The 20,768-nt window shown below is 40.6% G+C and overlaps 1 protein-coding gene across 5 annotated transcripts in view; it reads right to left on the reverse strand.

Annotated features, from left to right (window-relative positions):
• The window catches only part of lama2 (laminin, alpha 2), a 202,011-nt gene that overhangs the window by 122,773 nt on the left and 58,470 nt on the right, over positions 1 to 20,768 (reverse strand). For all 5 annotated transcript variants that reach the window (XM_054760840.1, XM_054760839.1, XM_054760838.1 and 2 more), the window contains one exon: positions 55 to 225. In XM_054760840.1, coding sequence (XP_054616815.1) covers positions 55 to 225 — 171 coding nt within the window. The remainder of the gene's footprint in view (positions 1 to 54; positions 226 to 20,768) is intronic.

Genomic DNA, 20,768 nt, shown 5'->3' on the forward strand with positions numbered 1-20,768 from the left:
CACTGACTTGTTAAAGACTTGTTCTAATCTAATTAGACTGTGTAGGCATCTTACCAAATGGCTTCACACTGTTCTGATTGCAGATTCGACACTGAGGGTTTCTTACAGGCTGACCTGGCACGTGTTCTACGAGCTTGCAGAACATCTCCGGTTCTGACAGACCGCATGTCGCGTTGGTTGTTATATCCGCCATGGAGGCCAAGTTCAAAACTGCTGGGAATAACCCTGCAATGAACAAAACAAAGGGAATTACATACAGCTGTGAATGTGTTGGACTATCCAAGTACTTCATTGGGATACTTTATTATTACTGCCTAATTCTGCTAAAATCAACACTTCAACTTCTATGACTAATTAAGCGTTTTTCTTTCCCTGAGATGAACATTTTCTCTTTGGTGGTGAACACATATTAAAGGTACAAAAATGATTTGTCAAGGTTGGGGCTATTTATACGTATAGATCACTCTGGTATCATTTATCATCATCTACAGTTGATGAACCATTGATTAACCCTTTTTTGGAATAGGTGATATGCATTGGTCAAAAATTGGGTGTGTGATAATTTCTTTTATATTGAATCCAAAAGTTGGAATGCTTGCAAGTGTGACAGCATTTTAACAGTGATATTTCCTGTCTTCACTAACACAGCTTACTGTATGTGTCTTTTTCGTACTTAAAGAAATGCACTAGGAAGCAGCAGATATCCAAGTCTGGACTGAGGCCAAGCTCTATTTAAACAGGTGCAAGAACACAAAAAAAAACATAAACAGACATAGACATGTAGTCGTAAACAGACGGGATGAATGTGTGAACCTGAAGAGAAGTAGAGAAGTGTGTGTGTCCAGCTGAGCACAGCTGTTTGAGCAGATGTCAACATCGTTGTACTGTGAAGAGCATCTGAGACATCCAAATCATCGTTAGTATATGTTCTCACACTCAAATCTATCAAATACTGTCGCAGTCAGTGACAACTCAATGCTACCGTATCTTTAGCTGCAGATCGCACAAGATAATTGAGAAGTTGGAGTTGAGTTTTGCTGCTAACACACACCAGCTGCAAAGCAAGAAGCTATGGGGCCAAATTACGCCATGTGAACGTTATTAACGTATTCAATCCCAGTCATTTTTCAAAAGACAACCTCTTTGGTAACGGCCATTTCAGATAATTTTAACGGATCTTTCAAGGCACACAGATTATTATGTTTTTTAATATTCCGTTCTTTAGTAATCTGCGGTAGAACATAGGTAAGGGTCACGCAAATATCAGCTCCCCACTAAAAAATGGAGAAAACCAGCTTTTTGTGAAAAGATACATTTGAAATAGATTACATACCTAGATTTCATTTTTGCTGTTGTGACAGCTCAAATATCTAAACAACTATACCACAACATAGACAACACAAAAAAAGGTTGTTTTACATCAAAATAACAATTTATTTACAAATATAACACCATGAACTATTTACAATTTTCACATTTGGAACTAAACTGTGTGTGTGCGTGCACACATGCACGTGCACGTGTGTGTGCGTGTGCATGCGTAAAAATTTGCCTACAATGCGTAACATTTTGCACGCTACACTCCCGACGTTCTTCCACTTCCTCATTGCTGTCATGTGTGTTTTTTCCATTCAAATTCACATGCCGAGCTTTTCCAATGCCCTTCTGCCACCTCGTGGTCGTTTTTTTTTGCCTTAAAACTGCTCTCAAAGTGACATTCATTAGTGTGCAGTTGCATCATCACCTCTTTTTTTGCCTCTTGCGCAAAAAAATGTAAAAGATGTGTAAATACATTTTTGGGATCGGGCGTTTGGGTTTATAAAAACGTATAAATACGTCTTTGGTATTGAATGAGATAAGTTAATTAAGTATTAATATCGAAAAACGTGGTGTCCAATCATCACGATTGTTATCACAGGCATGAATGTTTTGAAGGTTTTATTTGCCTTTTTACATATTTTTTATGATGTGGCCGTGATTGAACACTGCAAAAAATAATCACGTTTTGAGTGCACCTCATCTTTAAATTTAGATTCCTTTGTCAGGTCAGCAGGTTAGAGAACGTGTTATATGAGATAACATTAAATGAGTATTATCTACTTGTAGTCCACAATTTAAACATAATAATCCATCATTTTGAAATGTTTAAACATCTACGTCTCGTTTCTTATTTATTTTTTTTAGATATATTAGATGGTGTTTTATAATTCTGAAAAAGACAGATTGACAGTTGAAACATGTTAAGCTAAAACCCCCATCTAATATACCGTACTTAAAAAATACATAAATAAAACTTGTCCGAATATAAGAAACTGAACGGATATTCAAGAAGAAGACAAACTGAAGCTATTTGTTGTTTTGTTTTTTTAATCAACACACTGAGAAGTCAGTGGAACTTTATTTAATTCCTATTCTGGTTTTCTGTCGGTGTAGACGGTCAGGGCAACACTTTCTAAATGTCACTTTTTGTTATCATGGAAAAAACTTTGGCTAAGATAGCAAACTCTTTCTTTTCACGGCGAACAAAAGTTGGAAAAGATCAGAGAAGAGAAAGGACTGGCAAAAGACAGGGATCGGATTTCAGAGTCAGTGAATGTCATACACACAATGGCTTTTTGCCTTCAGACCTACAGCGCCCTCACACACACACACACACACACACACACACACACACACACACACACTATTGTCTCATACCATAGTAATAAACCTGCCCGTGTGTCACTTTATTATCAGTCTATGCACTGTTAAATATTTGTGTGTCTTTAACTATTCAGTGTATAGTAAAGTTTAATGAGCCTTCATTTACTGAGTGGAAGTGTGTTTCAAAATAAGTTGAGGAAAACATTGGTACAAGTTGATGAAATAGAGAAGAGTGAGTCATGCCATTGGCTCGGTATCGTCACTAGAAAACAAGACATCATAGTACCGGAGCTCAATCTGCATTAAAGCAAAAATGCCCCCAAGGTTTCTTTATTATATTGTGAAAGGAAACAGTGTTTGTTTTTTGCTGTCACGGGAGAGGATGAGTCTTCATATTGTGTGTATGCGCTCCTCAGTGTGCATGCGTGTGTGTGTGTGTGTGTGTGTGTGTGTGATGGATGTGTTATTGTTGAGTTTTGGGGCTAGATGTAAGCATGATGGAATAAAAAGGAGGTTGGAAAGGACGGGATCATCTCTCTCTGCACCTCCCTCTCCATCTGCCCCTCCATCCTGAGCACTTCAGCGTCACAGGCTGGAGGAAAATATGGAGAGATTGATGAAGACGACGAGATGGATGGGAAGGATTTTCCGAGAACGATAGAGTGTTGTTTAAAAGGGTCAGGGCCGGGAGAGGAATGAAGGATGAGACTACTATAATTCTCTATCCTCACACCTACATACACACGTATGGAGGATGGGAATGCATCTACATATAAAATTGTGTGCAAGCATAAATGTATAGACGAAAACCACAAGGAGGAAAAACAAGGATGACTTTACTAGGAAGTGATCATACAGCAGTATCGTACACTATTTGGGTAAGTACTGTCTCTAAAGTAGAATACAAGCCACTGTCGATGCTCATAGGGGTCGTCATATTAACCAATTGAATATGCAGTGTTTTCCATACATGGCCGCCCGCCATAAATACATTTAGACCGCCACATAAACACATTATAATGCACCTGACCTGCCATAAAATAAGAAGACGGAGCATAGGAGGGATCAGTGTTGCCAACTTAGCGAGCATTCAGACCCCTGTAGATAATCTTTTCCAAAAAAGTGATTACCGACAAATCTAGTGAGAGTTTTGGAGAGTCTGACATGAAAGCACGTAATGCTCTTCTCAACGAGCAGTGCTGCTGTGGGCCCCTCCACGCTATAGAAGCACTGAGAGAGAGCCAGAGAAGCAACAGAAAAAAGTTCATTTGAAGTTCTAAACACATTTGTTTTGCTGTTCATGTGTTTTTAACCTTTTGCAAATGCTTGATGGACAATTATGCAAATTTGACAATGACGTCATTTCACCATCTCCCGACCCCACAACCCAAGACTGCCACAAATTGAAGTAACCTTGGTTACTGTACGCCCCAGTTAGCATGTTTTTTGGTTAACATAAAAATGTATGCCAAAACCTTTTCCTCGGTTTGTGTACATGTTCTGGTTATTGTACAATAAGGCGCTCGTCTTGTCGTGTTATTAATGCACTGCGTGAGTACAACTGTGTACTTAATGTATTTTTATCACAAAATGTTCTGGTTACATGGAAAGTAACTGGAAGTCAACTCTGTCGGCACGTCCGACCAGTAGGAGGCCTCGGGGAAGACCCAGGACACATTGGAGAGACTATGTCTCTCAGCTGGCCTGGGAACGCCTCAGGAACTGCCGGGAGGGGCTGGACGAAGTAGCCGAGAAGAGGAAAGTCTGGGCTTCTCTGGATGGATGGATATATGCATATTGAATTGTTTTGTACAACTATAACATTTGAAACGATAAAAACGTGTTTTGTGTTAACATTTTTGGCTTTTCTGGAACAGATTAATTGGATTTGCATTATTTCCTGTCGGAAAAACTGATTAGAGTATGTTTTGGACCTTCTAGAACGGATTAATGACGCCAACCAAGGTTCCACTGTATTTCCGATTCTTTGGTCATGACCACACTTTTGCTCTTTGTCATCACAAAAAACTCACAAATAAAACTCACTTCAGATTTTCACTGAGGTAAACTCTCAGCTACCACGTGTACAACTTTTAGGGGCATTCAACGTTGGCGTTCTCACTGCAAGACGGTCAGACAGATTTAAGCAGATTACTGTCTATTATTGTCACGCTCAGAAAATAATAATTTCCCATTGGGTTAAGCTGCAACTATATTTTTGAAGCTATTTTGGTCGCTCACCAATGGCTGCCTGGGACACTATCTGTTAAACAAAAACAGAACAAAAATAATATCCTGTTCCTAAAGGACAAGACAATCACCTCAAGATATTCACACAGATAGCGCAGAGCTTAAAGACAACAAAGCATTATCTGAATAAATAGACTGAGCATCAAGGATTATAGTTGGAACAAAAGTTTTCAATAATTTACCTGTTTAATTAAATGATGCTCTTGATAAAATGCGGTGTTGTCATTTCAAGGTGGAGATAATTAAATTTAAGATCTTAGAGAAGAAAAAAGTTTTTTTTTCAGTGACCAAAGTTGCCAGGAAATAAAATTAAGAGCAACCTAATATGACGGAATCAATATTTGTTTATTGTTGAGGTACTAAGCACACCACTGAGGTCACCCACGCAAAGATATGTGCAAACATACACCATAACCCCTCTGATCTCTGCATAGCATACGCATGTTTCTCGCATGCAAAGCTTGACATTTCTCAGAGGACTAACGCCAGAATGCAAATGTCCAAATCATTTGGACTGGATCATAACCAGAGCGGAAGGGAAACAGATGAATGCAAACATCTGAAGGCTGAGGAGCAAGGTCATTTACATGAGATTGAGGCACTACTGTCAGTACTGCCTAACATACACGAAAAAAGAAAACCACTTAACATAACCTCTCTTCTCAATGTGGTCTCTCGAGAATTTCATAGGAAATTCCATGAAAAATGCCCACATTTCCATAAACAACATTTTGCATATGTGCAGGATACGGGGGGTATCATGGTAGGCTATTTTTTCGCTGATTGAGCAAAATGTGCAAAAAAAATCTGCCGATCTTGGGACAAATTTGGCGTAGGGAGTATAGAGTAGATGTGTAGTTTGACATACTTTGATCAGACAGACAGCAATGCCTCGTTTATCTCGGTTAATTGGTTCCAGATGCGACCGTGAATTTCCGCGAAGAAGGAAGGACATGAAATAACACCCTATAGTCACTTTTACACTCCGTTATTCTTTGTTTACTTCACATTTGGTAAGCAACAGGATCCCTGCAGGGACACAAGATGGCTGCCACTAGCATAGCACGCTACCGAGCGAACTAATTTGCCTCTCCAGTGTACTTACAGTATTCTAAAATTAAAGTGTTTCAAACGGAGTGAGGAAGAAGGACAAAGAAGCCAAAAACTCACCACTTCCACACGGAATGAGAAGAGAACCTTTTTTGTCGGCCCGGCTCTGCTGGCTCAGTAGCCAGTCTCCATGCAGTGTGAAAGGTAATGTAATCTAACGTCATGGCTCACAACATTAATGGTGCCTAGTGACGAGAATACTACATATAAATTACCTTTCAATATTTTTGGACTAATAATAGGCCATAGTCACCTATGAAACAGCCATCATTTATTAATTCTTTTTTGAAAAGTCGAGATAAAGTGGGGGAACGATATTCAAACCGCGATATAGCATGGGACGACTGTATTTGTCAACCCTCTCATTTTGCCCGGGAAACTCCCATGTTTTGCCCTTTTTTTTCCCTCTTTCCTGGAAACTTAAGATTTTTTTTAGCTGTCATCCCCCCCAAAAATGCTCTCAGTTACTCAGTTTATTAGAGTTACTTAAGAGAAAACAGAGAACACAAGCGACATTGATTCAAGTGTCTACACTGGAACGAGGCACTGCCTCACCTGCCTCTAAATACAATGCGCGTCACTAGTCCTTGTATTTCTGGTAAAAATTGTTTTTGGGCACCCTGATTTCCCTGTGATGATGTAACTGCTCAGCCTGACGTTGGCACACCTGTGATGGCGCCGAGCTAGCGAGCGATTTATGCTGTATGCTAGCCATGCTGCACTCTGCACTGGTAGGCTAGCTGGTAGATATCTTGAATGCGGCTGCAACGCTACTTCGACAGCGACTGCAACATAACTCATTCACACAGTGTGTGTTTCTTCTTTCTCCAGTTTGATTCATTTGTAAGAAAAACACCATATTACCTGCATACTATTAGTGAAAAATAAGTGTTAAAATCGGCATAAATAGGACAACTTTTGGCTGATTACCTATTATTCTCTAATGGCTATAATCGGCGGATTACTTGGTGTACTAAACGCACTTTTTGCGTCCTATTGTATCTCCTTGTAGGTTCTACCACACCTCTTATACACCAGTTAGACAATTTGCAGTAGGTGAGATTGCATATGATATCTCCTGATGAGTGCTGAATGCATTCAAGTGAAACCATCTGGGGAATATAACCAGAGTTAATGACATTTTTGCTTCCTGTTTCCATGGTTGCATACTCCGAAAACTCCACTGTGGGCTGATCACGGATTTAATGGTGGCTGATTAAATGTAAACGCTGTCACTTCAGTTTTGCCACTAGTACTTGACACACATTTAGAGTGAAGAAGTGAACAAGAGGTTTGACAGCTTCCCGTCTTCCCCATCTTTCTACGCAAGGGTGTGTGGTGTTCCCTCCCCCCGATCATCAGGTCTAAAGCCAAAACTGTTATCATGTCAGAAATGTTGCAGATGTCACAAAAGATGTATTTCAAATCCAAACTACAAAATTAAAAAAAGTTGTCCGCTTCAAAGTAACCCCGCTTCACTTTCCCAGCCACAAAAAATGCATTTGCTGCCAACATTCTCAGTCAAATCGATGTCACTCAAACCAAATCTTGATCAGTATAAGTAAACTATTGGATTGAAGCTGGGTCTCTGCCAGCATATGCTTACATATCAGCGTCAGAAAAAAGATCATATTGTGTCTGAAGCACACAAGCTGCTTTGGCTGTTCCGTAATAGACAACATCCAGTCGCTTCATTAAATCCCTGCAGCCAACTGAACACAGCACGACTCATTAGTACCGTGCATCATTGCTACATTTATTCTTTATAACTAGCTTTGCATGTTTTATTCATGAAGTGTAATAAGGTACAAATACAGTGGTAGAACAGCTGGTAACATCAGATTAGAGTCATGATCTAAAGGTTCAGAAAAAAGATAAAAGCCTCAATTATAAAATATATTACCCCCGACCATTTTTCAATTATCCTGATACAATGAATGGGCAAAGTCATACAATGTCTGCCTACTGACTTGTGTTTTCAGCCTGTGTCATTATACTTTGTTCTACTTCTAGTTGTAGTTGTCCCAAGACCAGAAGGTTCATAGGGGCGTAGCAGATGAGGGACAGTACACCAAGTCCTTCCACCTCTGTCGGTCTTTAGCGGTGTCCAGAAGCTGGCATATTTCACTATGGCAAGCGTAAAGAAGTGCTTGGATGCAATGTCAGGCCATCATTTCGGGTTCTGTCCAAGATCTCAAGTTTTGACTTCCTTGCGTAAAAATGTGTATTATTATAGGTTACATAAGTACAATCGATCCCAGGGCATTCTCAAATTTGCAGATTTTGGGCCAAAACAATGTTTTCCTCTGAAAATAGGCCATTTTTATACAGAAAAATATATCTCATTCACCTTTAGTTGGTAATAATTTATAAATATATGATAATACAAGTAAAATATGCAGCATACATGGACCACAGTCAAAAAAAAAAAACACGATTTGTACATGTTTATGTCTTTATGCTTCGCTGATAATGTTTTTTCATCAAGCCTTGAGATTTCACACTTCGTTCAACGGTCCTGGAACGCACCATAAGCTGCTGTGGGACGCAAAAGTGAAGTTTGCATATGTCACATTCTCAGAGCCTGCAGAGATCTTCACAAGGATGGTCTACTCTATGTGCAATATATTTCGAAATCCCATGGAATTCCTTGGAATGTTTACATTACTTGAGGTACAGTGATGATAAATGAATCTTCGAGGACGTTTGGTCTTTTCTTGACATTGGAAAAACAAAGGAGACAAAAACCTGACAGGGATATCATGGTTTTATTGACGGCTGATTGATTGATTGAATGTTTTGCAGTGGAAGTCATTATCAACGTGCCGTTTGCAAAATACGCACACGGTTTCTGCGACGCGGATAATATCAATGAAGAACAGGAACTTTGGAAATAACAATCGTTACCTTACACGTCAGCCGCCGTCACACCCGTTAATTCGAGTGGAAAGCACCTTCGACGTCTTCTGTTTAGCTTCTAATACATACCAGCTGCATTATTAAGCTAATGATGTATTGACATCTCAAAATTACGTGGTGTCCAATCATCACGATTGATATCACTGATAGAGATGAGAGACCGATTCCATTAGTTCATGGATCATCTTACATTATCATTCATTAGCGGTGAGTACCTATACATTTTATTTTCTTTGAATTTAACTTTTTTAAATGTTTCTTTTTTTATTTGTGTGTCGCTTATTCTACCGTATATCCGGTGGTTGCGCTACCTCGAAGGCTTGCAGGAGAAATGAAAACTAAGTCAACATCCTTCTCTCTCTATGACTTCCTGCCTCGGCACCCCTTCCAAGTCAGAAATGAGGCTCCAAAATGAAAACCTCGAGCAAACAGTCGGCCTTCCTTGAAATACTGCCGTTAATTATTTATTCTACAAACAAAGTAAAGGCAGAGAGCACATGTGAAAGAATGGTGGAATGAGTGTGGGCGGATCAGAAAGGTCAGGATACTTCCCTATCCCACTTCCCAGCCATGTTTTTTTTCTTCCCCAAGTACATTTCATTCCATTGACTCACACTTCATCTTATTGTCCCTTCCACACTACCATCCCACGCTAGATCGTGATATGTGATTAGCACAGTAATGATGGCATGGTAGTGCCATTACTTTTAAAAAGGACAGGAAAAGAGGCCTCTGATTACTTCAGATAGAGTACCAGTCAAAAGTTTGGACTCGCTACGGAATGACCGGCATTCCGTAGCATACTGTGACTGCTAAAGTCGAACATGGGTGAAGTCTTACAATTCAGAATTCTTCACAAACGAGTTCCAGCCGCCGTCATGCACAACAGAGGACCATATCACGGAGAACTCAGTTCCGCCAGCATAAAAGGACCGACTCTGCGGATGTGTTTTGCTTTCTGTGTCTGCCTTTTTGCAATACAGGCAAACCTCGGTTTTGGAACACCACAGTTTTCATATATGATTTGTTTTTTCGCCGAAAATTTTCACCCAAATTTTACCTCGAGATTCATAGAATACTGCAGGTAATAAACGTGTCCGTCTGACGTGCTGAAAGTGTCCTACGCGCTCCCGACTCACCGTCTGAGCATTTTTCATTGAGTGCGACCGCTAAATAACCCACCATGGGGCCAAAGAATGTTGCAAGTGCCAGCAATTTCATAAAGAAGGCGAGAACTCATCGCTATTCCCTCCCCTCCTCCTTCTCCACTAATCGGCGTCTTCGCTCCCAAGAGTCTTAAAAAAAGGTGAAAACAATGTTAAATTGTCAATTATAATTATTTTAACAGTGTTTTCTGCATGTAAAAAGATAACTATTCTTTATAAAATGTATTTTTGTTCATATATTTGGGCGTCTGGAATGGATTCATTGGATTAATATTATTTCCGATGGAAAAAATATTCCTTGGTTTTCTACGTTTTGGTTTACGTCGGACTTTTCGGAACATGTTGATAACGAAAACCTAGATAGCACTGCACCTGGTCCAAAAGAAGAACCGGGAACAAACTGCAAGATGACTCACATTCTAAGTGTTTATGTTTTACAGTGCTTAACTTCTTTTTACACTGGAAAACAATTAAGGCTCGATCTGCATCCGCATGACAAATCACCTTCGCGTTGCCTTTTCTTCAGTGTTTTTATGTCTTCATTTTAACAGTGATTAACTTAAGTTAAGAAGGTTAAAATGTTACTTTACAAACTGACTATAATTTCAATGGGAAACAATGTTGGCTGTGGATGTTTAATATTCAAGTATATACATATTGTTCTAAATACAATATAAATAAATATAGGAAATAACTAATAAACATAACATACCATCTTCATCTGCACATGCACTCTCATTTTGTGTGTTTGTGGTGGGACTGATCTGAGTAAATGCTGTCCTCTTCCAGACGGTCATAAAGTCAGACTAAACAGGAAAACCACCAAGTTATAGACAGTTAATCCCCCTCGCACAAAGACACACACACACACACACACACACACACACACGCAAGAGAGGAGTTGATGCCCTATGGTGCTCTTAGCAGTTAAATTCATGTTGCAGACAAGAATGCGCACAGTGAAGTCAATGATCTAAGCTACACACTTTAAAACAACTACAAAATTAAGAAAATAATGGCCAATCCATCAAATACCTAATTTCATTCAGTATTGGAAAGTCTTTATGAAAAAAATCTGCTCTAATCTTTAAAAAAATGAAGCAGCGCAAGAGTGTTTATGCACAATTACTCCTGGATAAGTGGTTGGAGTGATTTAACCGAGCTTAGGACAGCGGGTAGTAAATCTATCAAGCAATGTTACGACACACACACACACTCAAACAGAGAGCGAGAGAGAGCGTACCTGACGACGCAATGATGAGGACATTGTTAAATCATCCCAAAGCACCTCTGAGATACACATGTATGATTTAAAAGGGAACTCATCTGCGCTAGCCTTGCTGGGCACTTACTCAACCATCAACCGAGGCTACAACACACACACACACACACACACACATATGCACAAAAACACAAACATACACACTTAGACAGTCTGGGGGGGATAAGGGGAATATGTTGGGCTTGGTAATGAAAACATGCCATTGAGTAGATTTACAGGAGAGAGCAACTTGATCTCTGGCCCTAGTAAAGATTTATTACGGGTGAAGAATCTAATCTTCTCATAGCTACAACCACTATGTCCTGCTCGCAAGTCCGACAAATACATAGCACAGGCAAAGAATGACAATATCACTTTTGGCATTTATCTTTAGCTCAGCACACTGCTGATTGCTCTGACTTGAACTTAAAAGTCTTCCCTGGTGATAAAGTCAGGGATCAACTGCAGCATGTATGTGGAACGCTCATGTTCCGCTACTACGAACTTAACCTTGCTGCCGACGAGGCGCTTCAAGGGTGTTTAGGCTCATAACAAATCCATGATCAGAAGTTGAAACAACACGACATTAAACCCTTTCAGGTCTATTTTAAAAACAGATTAAGGCAGGGGTCTCAAACTCTCAGCCCATGGGCCCGTTTTTGCGTAAAAGCAATGTTTACATTATGTTTAAGCATAAATTACGCATTTGGTACGAATTTCATGACCAAAAATGGTGCGCATTGGCACGAAATGACAAGAAATGACAGGAATTTTTCATTCAGGTGGCCAAGGTGATATCTTTATTCACATAGGGGTGGCAATAAATTGATACCTGAATAGTCTAGATGGCAAGTGGGGTGGCTGGAAAGTGACCAGGGGTGGCCACGGCCACAGGACATTTCAATGCATAGTTTCTGGATTCTGCTCCCCATCATGGCCGCCAAACCCGCCCAGGGAATAATACAGAAGTGGATGCCGATTTAACTCTAGACTCCTTGGTTCGTATCCCCACTCATGCTGCTACAGAGAGCTTCCGTTATTAACAGATTTATGTGCTGAATCAAGTCAACATAGTGAGAAAACTTGGCCAGAACCGACCAAAGTAATCATGGAAAACTGACCTACCGCTTGCAGTTCATGCAAAACGCGGTTTTATAGACAGCTCCTCCACACGGAAAGCTGCGTGCTGCAGTGGAATGCATCCAGGAGGAAACAACAGTTAGGCAAACTAATGTTGTGCGCCAGAGAGCCGCATTTGTCAAAATTGTCCCCCAGCCATGGGGGAGGCCACTGCGGTGGGCACGGCCACCCCTGGCCACCCCCTAGTTCCGCCACTGGCTCGCGCATGACTTATTTACACCTTTTCAAGTATTGTTTATTGTATCGCATGACAATATTACGTGTGACGTTCATTGTTCCCGCATGGGTATGCAGTGTCACCATCACTTCCCGTAGCCGTGAAGCACTCGTGGCATTATTTGGTCCCGCCACGCAACAGAAATCACCCCTCGCTTTATGAATTCCTCTATTTGCAGGGGACCTACATAACGTTGAACTTCAGGGAAGATGCTCTCATTGCAGAAAAAAAAAATAGGTTTATATTATCTTACAGCTGCAGAAAGAAAATGCAGAAAGAGGAGGAAGGAGGCATAAACTAGAAAAAAGGATGCACAAACAGTGTGGGAGAGGGAATTGCTCACTTTGAGCATTATAATTGCTTATTAACAGAAATAGATATTTATATACACTTTATTTATAGATATTTTAAATATATAATATATAGATTTTTTAAAGCTGTAATATTATGACAAATAAATAAAAAAACTAGAGTTGTAATTTTTAGAGGTCAGGGAAAAAAATTCTAATGTTATGGAAATAAAGTAGATATTACAAGAAGAAAATTTAGAAGAAAGTTGAAAATATTTGGAAAATAAATTTAAAAAAAAACAGCAAAAATGGGGAAAAAGAGCAAAGACTGAAGTTCATACTAATAATACCCCTTTTCACCTACAGTATACTACAGTATATCACAAAGCTGACATGCAGTTTTTTCCTGAAATACATATACCGGTACACAATTTCTTAGCATATCTATATGTGTTGCTTTACGAAATATCAAAGTGACCCTTGCATTCTTTCATTTTTCAGTATGTGGCCTCAGTGGAAAAAGTTTGGACACCCCTCCCTTACAGAATTGGTCAGGGCCTCCCCACTCCCTCAAAAAATCTCATTTTCTGAAGCATATTTTGTGGTGTTTTCTATTCACTCAGTGACTGTAGGAACTATAAAATCTATACATTTTGCCTTTTATAAGAAAAATGAACTCTAGTTTTTCTTTATTTTTCTTCAACTGCTGCACGTCCCATGAGTTCTTCTGCCACCTCCCAGGGTGAGACTGGCGAATCATGAATGCCTCATGACACTGCTGAATTTGAATAGGAATAAACAAGCGCACTCTGATAATTCAAAACTTCCATTAGAGCAATGGCAAGAAAAGGTCATGTTTGCATGGACAACCAAGCCGCTGTGACATGGGGTCTTTACAAGATCAGTGCTCCATTTGTGTTTTTGGACATCATTGTGTGCTGCAGGTCTGGTCAGACCGAATGAGTGCATTTTGTATTTGTCAGGTCAGGAAATAACATCATTTTGTAGATGCGGCCAGCGTAGTCACAAGGGATTGTGGGTAATTGGAAATCCAGATGGACGTGCATGAGCGTTGCGGTGGACAGAATTACCGGGGAGACCGAACAGAACAAACAGGCAACAACGTTAATAGCGTTCATTTCTGTCTTTGCAGCTCTCATCTCCTCTTTACTTTTCTCATTCTCCTCTCTTTTTTTAAACTTCCCGGTCTCATTTTTTGTTTTGTTTTGCTGTCCATTCACTTGACTTATGAACAACACATGAAACAGCCAAGTGTACAATTGACGAAAGAATTGAGTGGTAGAGTCCATGGGGTACAATCAGCAAAGTATGTAGAGGAGGACGAGCTAGTAATCATGTGGAATATTGACTGTCCATCCACACAAACGCAGTCGATCTCTGCTAGGGAAGAAGAAGTGGCTCTACGCAACATTCCTAGAAAAGACTTATTGGGCTTGCAACACAATTAGTCTCTGTTAGCTGACACTTTGGTGTTTGCAACTGGAAAATCAAACAATTAACTTGAGCATTTTACAGCTTGTATGTCAGCCTACGATAGAATGCAGCAAAGTTTGTTCAAGGACTGCACACAGCTTGGAACAATAATTAGTGAGCACTGATGCTCGTGCCAACGCAACATCAGATGTAAAACGCAGTGACGATCCAAAAAAGATGCAACTCTCCTTATGACACCAGCACAGTGATGATAAACCCGCCATCATAAGGTTAATCCACTACATATTGTTGCTTTCAGTGAACGCTACGACAAGTGCAAGTGTTCTGTGAGGGGGCACACCGTCCAATGCTTTTAATGCTGAGCTCTCACGCGGCGTTAAAAGATGGCTATTGATCATGACAGAACTGAACTGCAGGATGCTGACTCACGGATTTTGGGCACCACTGATGACTACACTTCTGCTATTAGCTGCTCCAAAGCTTCCGCTCACTGCCCTGACAGGGGAAATGTTCAGGCTAATGACCGTGGCTCAAATGTATGTTTGACAATATGGAATTCATTACAAAGTGAATGTGGAATGTGGTATACAGTATCTCACACATGTGACCTTCCCAATACTATAGAGGTGCACCTCAATTAATTATAATATCTTTGAAATGTTAAAATGCTACAAATTCCTAAAACCGAGTTAAGCCAGCCATCACACGACATTAATGATGTATCTACATGTGTGAGTTTTAAGAGAACAGTACAGTTGCAAAGTGTTTCCACTAAAGTGCACTCGTTAAGTCGACAAAAAGTATCTGCTACACTCATCCGTGTCAATGTGTGCGCTCACTGGTGTGTGAAAGAAAAGTGTGTGTCCGCTGCACATGTGAGGCGGCAGCGCGCACAGCATTCATTACAGTGGCACTACGGACAAACTGCTCCCTGGATAGACATTGATTTTCACCCAATGGATCTCACTGTTAGCAAACCTAATAGCTTGGTGGGTAATGGGTACCGGTTATGAATGAGCCCCTGTGGGCAGCAGAAGGGAAAAGGAGAGACGAGATTGAGGGTCAAGAGATTAAAAAAACACATGTGGATGAAGCAAATGGAAAAGGGTGACAGATGGACAAAGAGAGTGAAATTTGAAATGAGATATGGATGACAGGATGAACAAACAGCTAGACTTCACTAGTGTATAATGAGAATGAAGACGAACAAAGTAGCCCATTAAAAAAAAACTATTTTGCATCCCTTTTCGATGCAGTTCGAAAAAAAATACAAGTTTCTGCTCATTATTGGAGCACTGATTCCTTCATGCATCACCAGTTAGGACTGTGAGCCAGCCCCCGGTGCAGTCCTGCTGCCTCAGCAAGGAAACACGCACACAAATAGACAGGGGAGACTATTAGGGGGAGCAAAGAAAAAACAGCGAGCATTGCCCAAGGAACGAGATGAAACCCCCAATCCCCGATTACAACACAGGTTTGTATTGTGAAGTCATTCAAAAAGCAGCTTCAGTCCCTGGAAGGTATGTGCAATATGAGAAATGCCTTACGCTGAGCATGTGCCAAGTACTGACTAGTAGTGCAAGTAAAGTCCAGAACAGTTTTTTTTTTATTATTATTATTGCTTCCAGTATAGAAAGCCGATGATGACACACGGCAGACGCCAGTCTGTTGTGAAATAGTGATGAAATATTTGCATTGCACAAACTACATTACGGACAAACCACACTGCCCGGCCAAAAAAAAAAAACCTCTCGAACTAATATTTTGTTGAACCGCCATCAACTTTGAATACAACACGCTTTCCCTGTGATTATTTTGATTAGCTTATGCAATTCCGCAGTAATGGCGTACAACATGTTGTACTGAAGAAGGGAAAGTCTGTGAGGCGTGTGAGGATTTCTCCAGAATGTCCTAAACATTTTCAGTGAGGGTTAAGGTTTGGACTCTGTGAAGGCCAAACCACTGATGGGAAAAAGTGGAGCAGACAGAACATTCAGGTATTCATAGTAGGTCTCTCTGTCAGTACTGTGTTGAGGCCGCCAGAGTCTGCATCAGTTTAGCTCAATTTCACGTCACTTTCGGCTGGACAGTCAATAAAATACAATTTTTTCATCAAGTGTTCAACAACGCGGGGGTTTTCAAAGTGTCCGGCGCTAATAGACTTTGGGAGAAGCGTAGTGGCTTGAGACAAATGAATTGATGCACTAACTTCAAAATAAATAATTAGTGCTGTCAAGCAATCCAGCAATGCATCTGTTTTCTATGCCACTTATTCTCATGAGGGTCACGGGAGTACGCCGGAGCCTATCCCAGCTGACTTCGGGCGTGAGGTGGGGTACAACCTGGACTGGTCACCAGCCAATCGTAGGGCACATATAGACAAACAATTATTCACGCTCACATTCATACCTATGGACAATTTAGAGTTGCCGATAACCTAACATGCATGTTTTTGGAACATGAACGAGGAGAACATGCAAACTCCACACGGAGAGCTTCAAACCCAGGTCTTCCCGATCTCCTGACTGTGTGGCCCACATGCTATCCACTCGGCCACCGTGCGGCCCAAGTGCTGCCAAACGATTCACATTTTAAATCATATTAAAGATAGAGTTGCTGTGGTTTCATTTTGACTCATCACATCATTATTACCATAAATTCCGGACTATAAGCCACTACTTTTTTCACACGCTTTGAACCCTGCGGCTTTAACAATGATGCGGCTAAAAGAACTACAGTTCCGATGATACTTAGCGTACAGGTTCAAGAAGTAGTGAAGGGGACGCTAATAAGTCTTGACGTGGCAATCACGTTTTGATCTGACAAGTCTTTACGAAGTTTGATCAAGTGTAGAATTACTACAGCTTCTGCTTGCACTGCTTGGACCATGGCAGCTGTTGAACTCCGATGGAAAAAAAGCATGTCACGTCTCACTCATCAGAGTTAACAAGTGACGTGTAGTGTAGGTAGGATTGCAAGGTTTATAGTGTGCCTTTCTGTGTAAATATGACATGTTACAATGTTGACACCTGTGGCTTACTGTAGAGACAAATACGGCCTATATATGTACAAAAAAAAATTATCTTTAAATTTAGTGGGTGCGGCTTTGTATTCAGGTGCACTCAGTCTGGAATTTACGGTAATATATATTATTCGTCTTTAATTTTGCACCAGCAAAAAAGAATAAGGCCGACACGTTAACCATTGCTTAAAAACGTAAAGCATGGGATATTTTAAGCTGGAGGTGTTTCTGTGAAACAAAAACTCCCTCCTGCAAAGTGTGCATAATACTTCATGTCGGTTAACTGTTCCGTCATTGGGTTTTTTTTGCACTCAAATTTCCCATTGAGAGGTTAAATGTGCTGTTTAGCACCGTCCATATTGAGTTCTCTGGTTCTGCAGCCTCTCATTGCCGCTGCCAGGGATGTTCCAGGGATTTGGAGTCATCCTGTGCCGAAGGTAGGTCAATTGCATGAAAAGTTTTAAACGGATAAACGATGATAGATTAATCTGCATTAACACGTCAATTATGACAACCTTAAAAAGTTTTCATTCCTGCAGCCAGTAAGTCGGAGGTGAACAGAAACTTAATTTCTCAGGGAAGAAAAACGTTCTTAATTTAAATTTCAGTGCATATTCCGTCAAGGCAAAAAGTCATTCATTTGAGCCACAATTGGACGAACCAAACAACAACCAAAGAAAGTTATGGTAGAAGGATAATGCTGACATTAAAGTCACTGCAGCATTGTTTTTTTTTAATACCTGGGTGTGCAGGACTTAATTCAAAGCTCAGAGTATAACCCACCCCAAGATATTTCCCAGAGGGTCAGATGTTATTTGCTCAGCCAACTCACTAAAGCATCCACAAACGAAGATACAGTAAGTCAGAGCTTTGAGGTCCTGTTGTACGGTCATTAATGGCTGTTGTTTGGGAACATGCTGGGTTGCATGCAGCAGCTTTGTTTATTAGTCCGTGTCGCTTGTTGAGCATACATAAACACTAGAGGTGCGCTAATTACAATTTTCTGGCCAATAAGGAAAAAGCCTGACTTGCAGATTCCAATTTTGGCCGATACATTTTTTTTTCTAACTGACACCATACACCTTCAATGTTCCATTCTTATTTGCTTGAAAAACAATTGAACAATGCTCAAACTCAAGTCTTAATCGAGCGTCCGTGAGTAAGTGAAACTTGCGTCTTCGTCATCCCATGAGTCAGTGAATCCTGAGTCTTCGTCAACCCATGAATCAATGAAACTCAAGTCTTTGTCGAGCACCCATGAATTAGAGAAACTCAAGTCTTTGTCAACCCGTGGTCAGTGAAACTCGAGTCTTCGTCAAATCCATGAGTCAGTGAATCTTGAGTCTTTGTCAACCCATGAATCAATGAAACTCAGGTCTTTGTCGAGCACTCATGAATTAGTGAAACTCAAGTCTTTGTTAACCCGTGGTCAGTGAAACTCGAGTCTTCGTCAAATCCATGAGTCAGTGAATCTTGAGTCTTTGTCAACCCATGAATCAATGAAACTCAGGTCTTTGTCGAGCACTCATGAATTAGTGAAACTCAAGTCTTTGTTAACCCGTGGTCAGTGAAACTCGAGTCTTCGTCAAATCCATGAGTCAGTGAATCTTGAGTCTTTGTCAACCCATGAATCAATGAAACTCAGGTCTTTGTCGAGCACTCATGAATTACTGTAGTGAAACTCAAGTCTTTGTTAACCCGTGGTCAGTTAAACTCAAGTCTTCGTCAAATCCATGAGTCAGTGAATCTTGAGTCTTTGTCAACCCATGAATCAATGAAACTCAGGTCTTTGTCGAGCACCCATGAATTAGAGAAACTCAAGTCTTTGTCAACCCGTGGTCAGTGAAACTCGAGTCTTCGTCAAATCCATGAGTCAGGGAATCTTGAGTCTTTGTCAACCCATGAATCAATGAAACTCAGGTCTTTGTTGAGCACTCATGAATTAGAGAAACTCAAGTCTTTGTCAACCCGTGGTCAGTGAAACTCGAGTCTTCGTCAAATCCATGAGTCAGTGAATCTCGAGTCTTTGTCAACCCATGAATCAATGAAACTCAGGTCTTTGTCGAGCACTCATGAATTAGTGAAACTCAAGTCTTTGTCAACCCGTGGTCAGTGAAACTCGAGTCTTCGTCAAATCCATGATTCAGTGAATCTTGAGTCTTCGTCAACCCATGAATCAATGAAACTCAAGTCTTTGTCGAGCACTCATGAATTAGTGAAACTCGAGTCTTCGTCAATCCATGAGTCAGTGAATCTTGAGTCTTCGTCAACCCATGAATCAATGAAACTCAAGTCTTTGTTAACCCGTGGTCAGTGACACTCGAGTCTTCGTCAAATCCATGAGTCAGTGAATCTTGAGTTTCGGCAACCCATGAATCAATGAAACTCAAGTCTTTGTCGAGCACTCATGAATTAGTGAAACTGGAGTCTTCGTCAATCCATGAGTCAGTGAAACTCGAGTCTTCGTTAATCCACGAGTCAGTGAAACCTGAGTCTTCGTCAATCCGTGAGTCAGTGAAACTCGAGTATTCGTCAACCCATGAGTCATTGAAACTCAAGTCTTTGTCAACCTGTGAGTCAGTTGAACTCGAAATGTAGTTAGAGTAACAGTTGTACAATTAGCAACACAGTTGTTGTTTTTTTATTTAGCTAGTGGTAGCACGGGTCGAGCACTCATAAGTGAACAAGTTAAGGGACATTCAGTAAAAACTTTTGAATGACTCATTCATGACTCATACATCTCCAGTTTGTGTCGCTTATGTACGATATATGAAGCTGACGCACCTATCGCCATCCCACCGACAAACCCTGAGGATATGCAAGCCTGATCAACATTTACTGACGTGGCTCAAGATAACTTTGTACGTATTCTAGTATATACCAGTAAGTATATTGTTCCGTAGCGGTAAAAGTCATGTCCTAGACAATACAGTGACATGTGTCTCCTAGCTCTCAGGACAAACCATATCATCCCATTGGTTCTCAACACAATTAGCTGATTTGATACACAAACATGTATTTCGGAGCACAGCGAGAGCATAGCAAGACAAGTAAACTAACAAAGGTTCTTTATTAACAACAATGAGCGTGTTGATTTGCTCTACCAACAGAGCAGAGGGTTATTCGAGGAATAAATGTGCTGACGGACCACCCACAGTGATAGCTTTGGGCCAGGCCGAATGCTTAGGTCAGCTGTCCTCTACAGATCCAAACAAGGTCAGAGGAAAAACATCAAAATAAGTCGGTGATATTAAACACTGGGTTGGAGAAGCTCTCTCTCTAGTCAGTATCATTA

This window comes from Dunckerocampus dactyliophorus, chromosome 19, assembly GCF_027744805.1.
Source record: "Dunckerocampus dactyliophorus isolate RoL2022-P2 chromosome 19, RoL_Ddac_1.1, whole genome shotgun sequence".
In the NCBI taxonomy this organism is placed as follows: Eukaryota; Metazoa; Chordata; class Actinopteri; order Syngnathiformes; family Syngnathidae; genus Dunckerocampus; species Dunckerocampus dactyliophorus.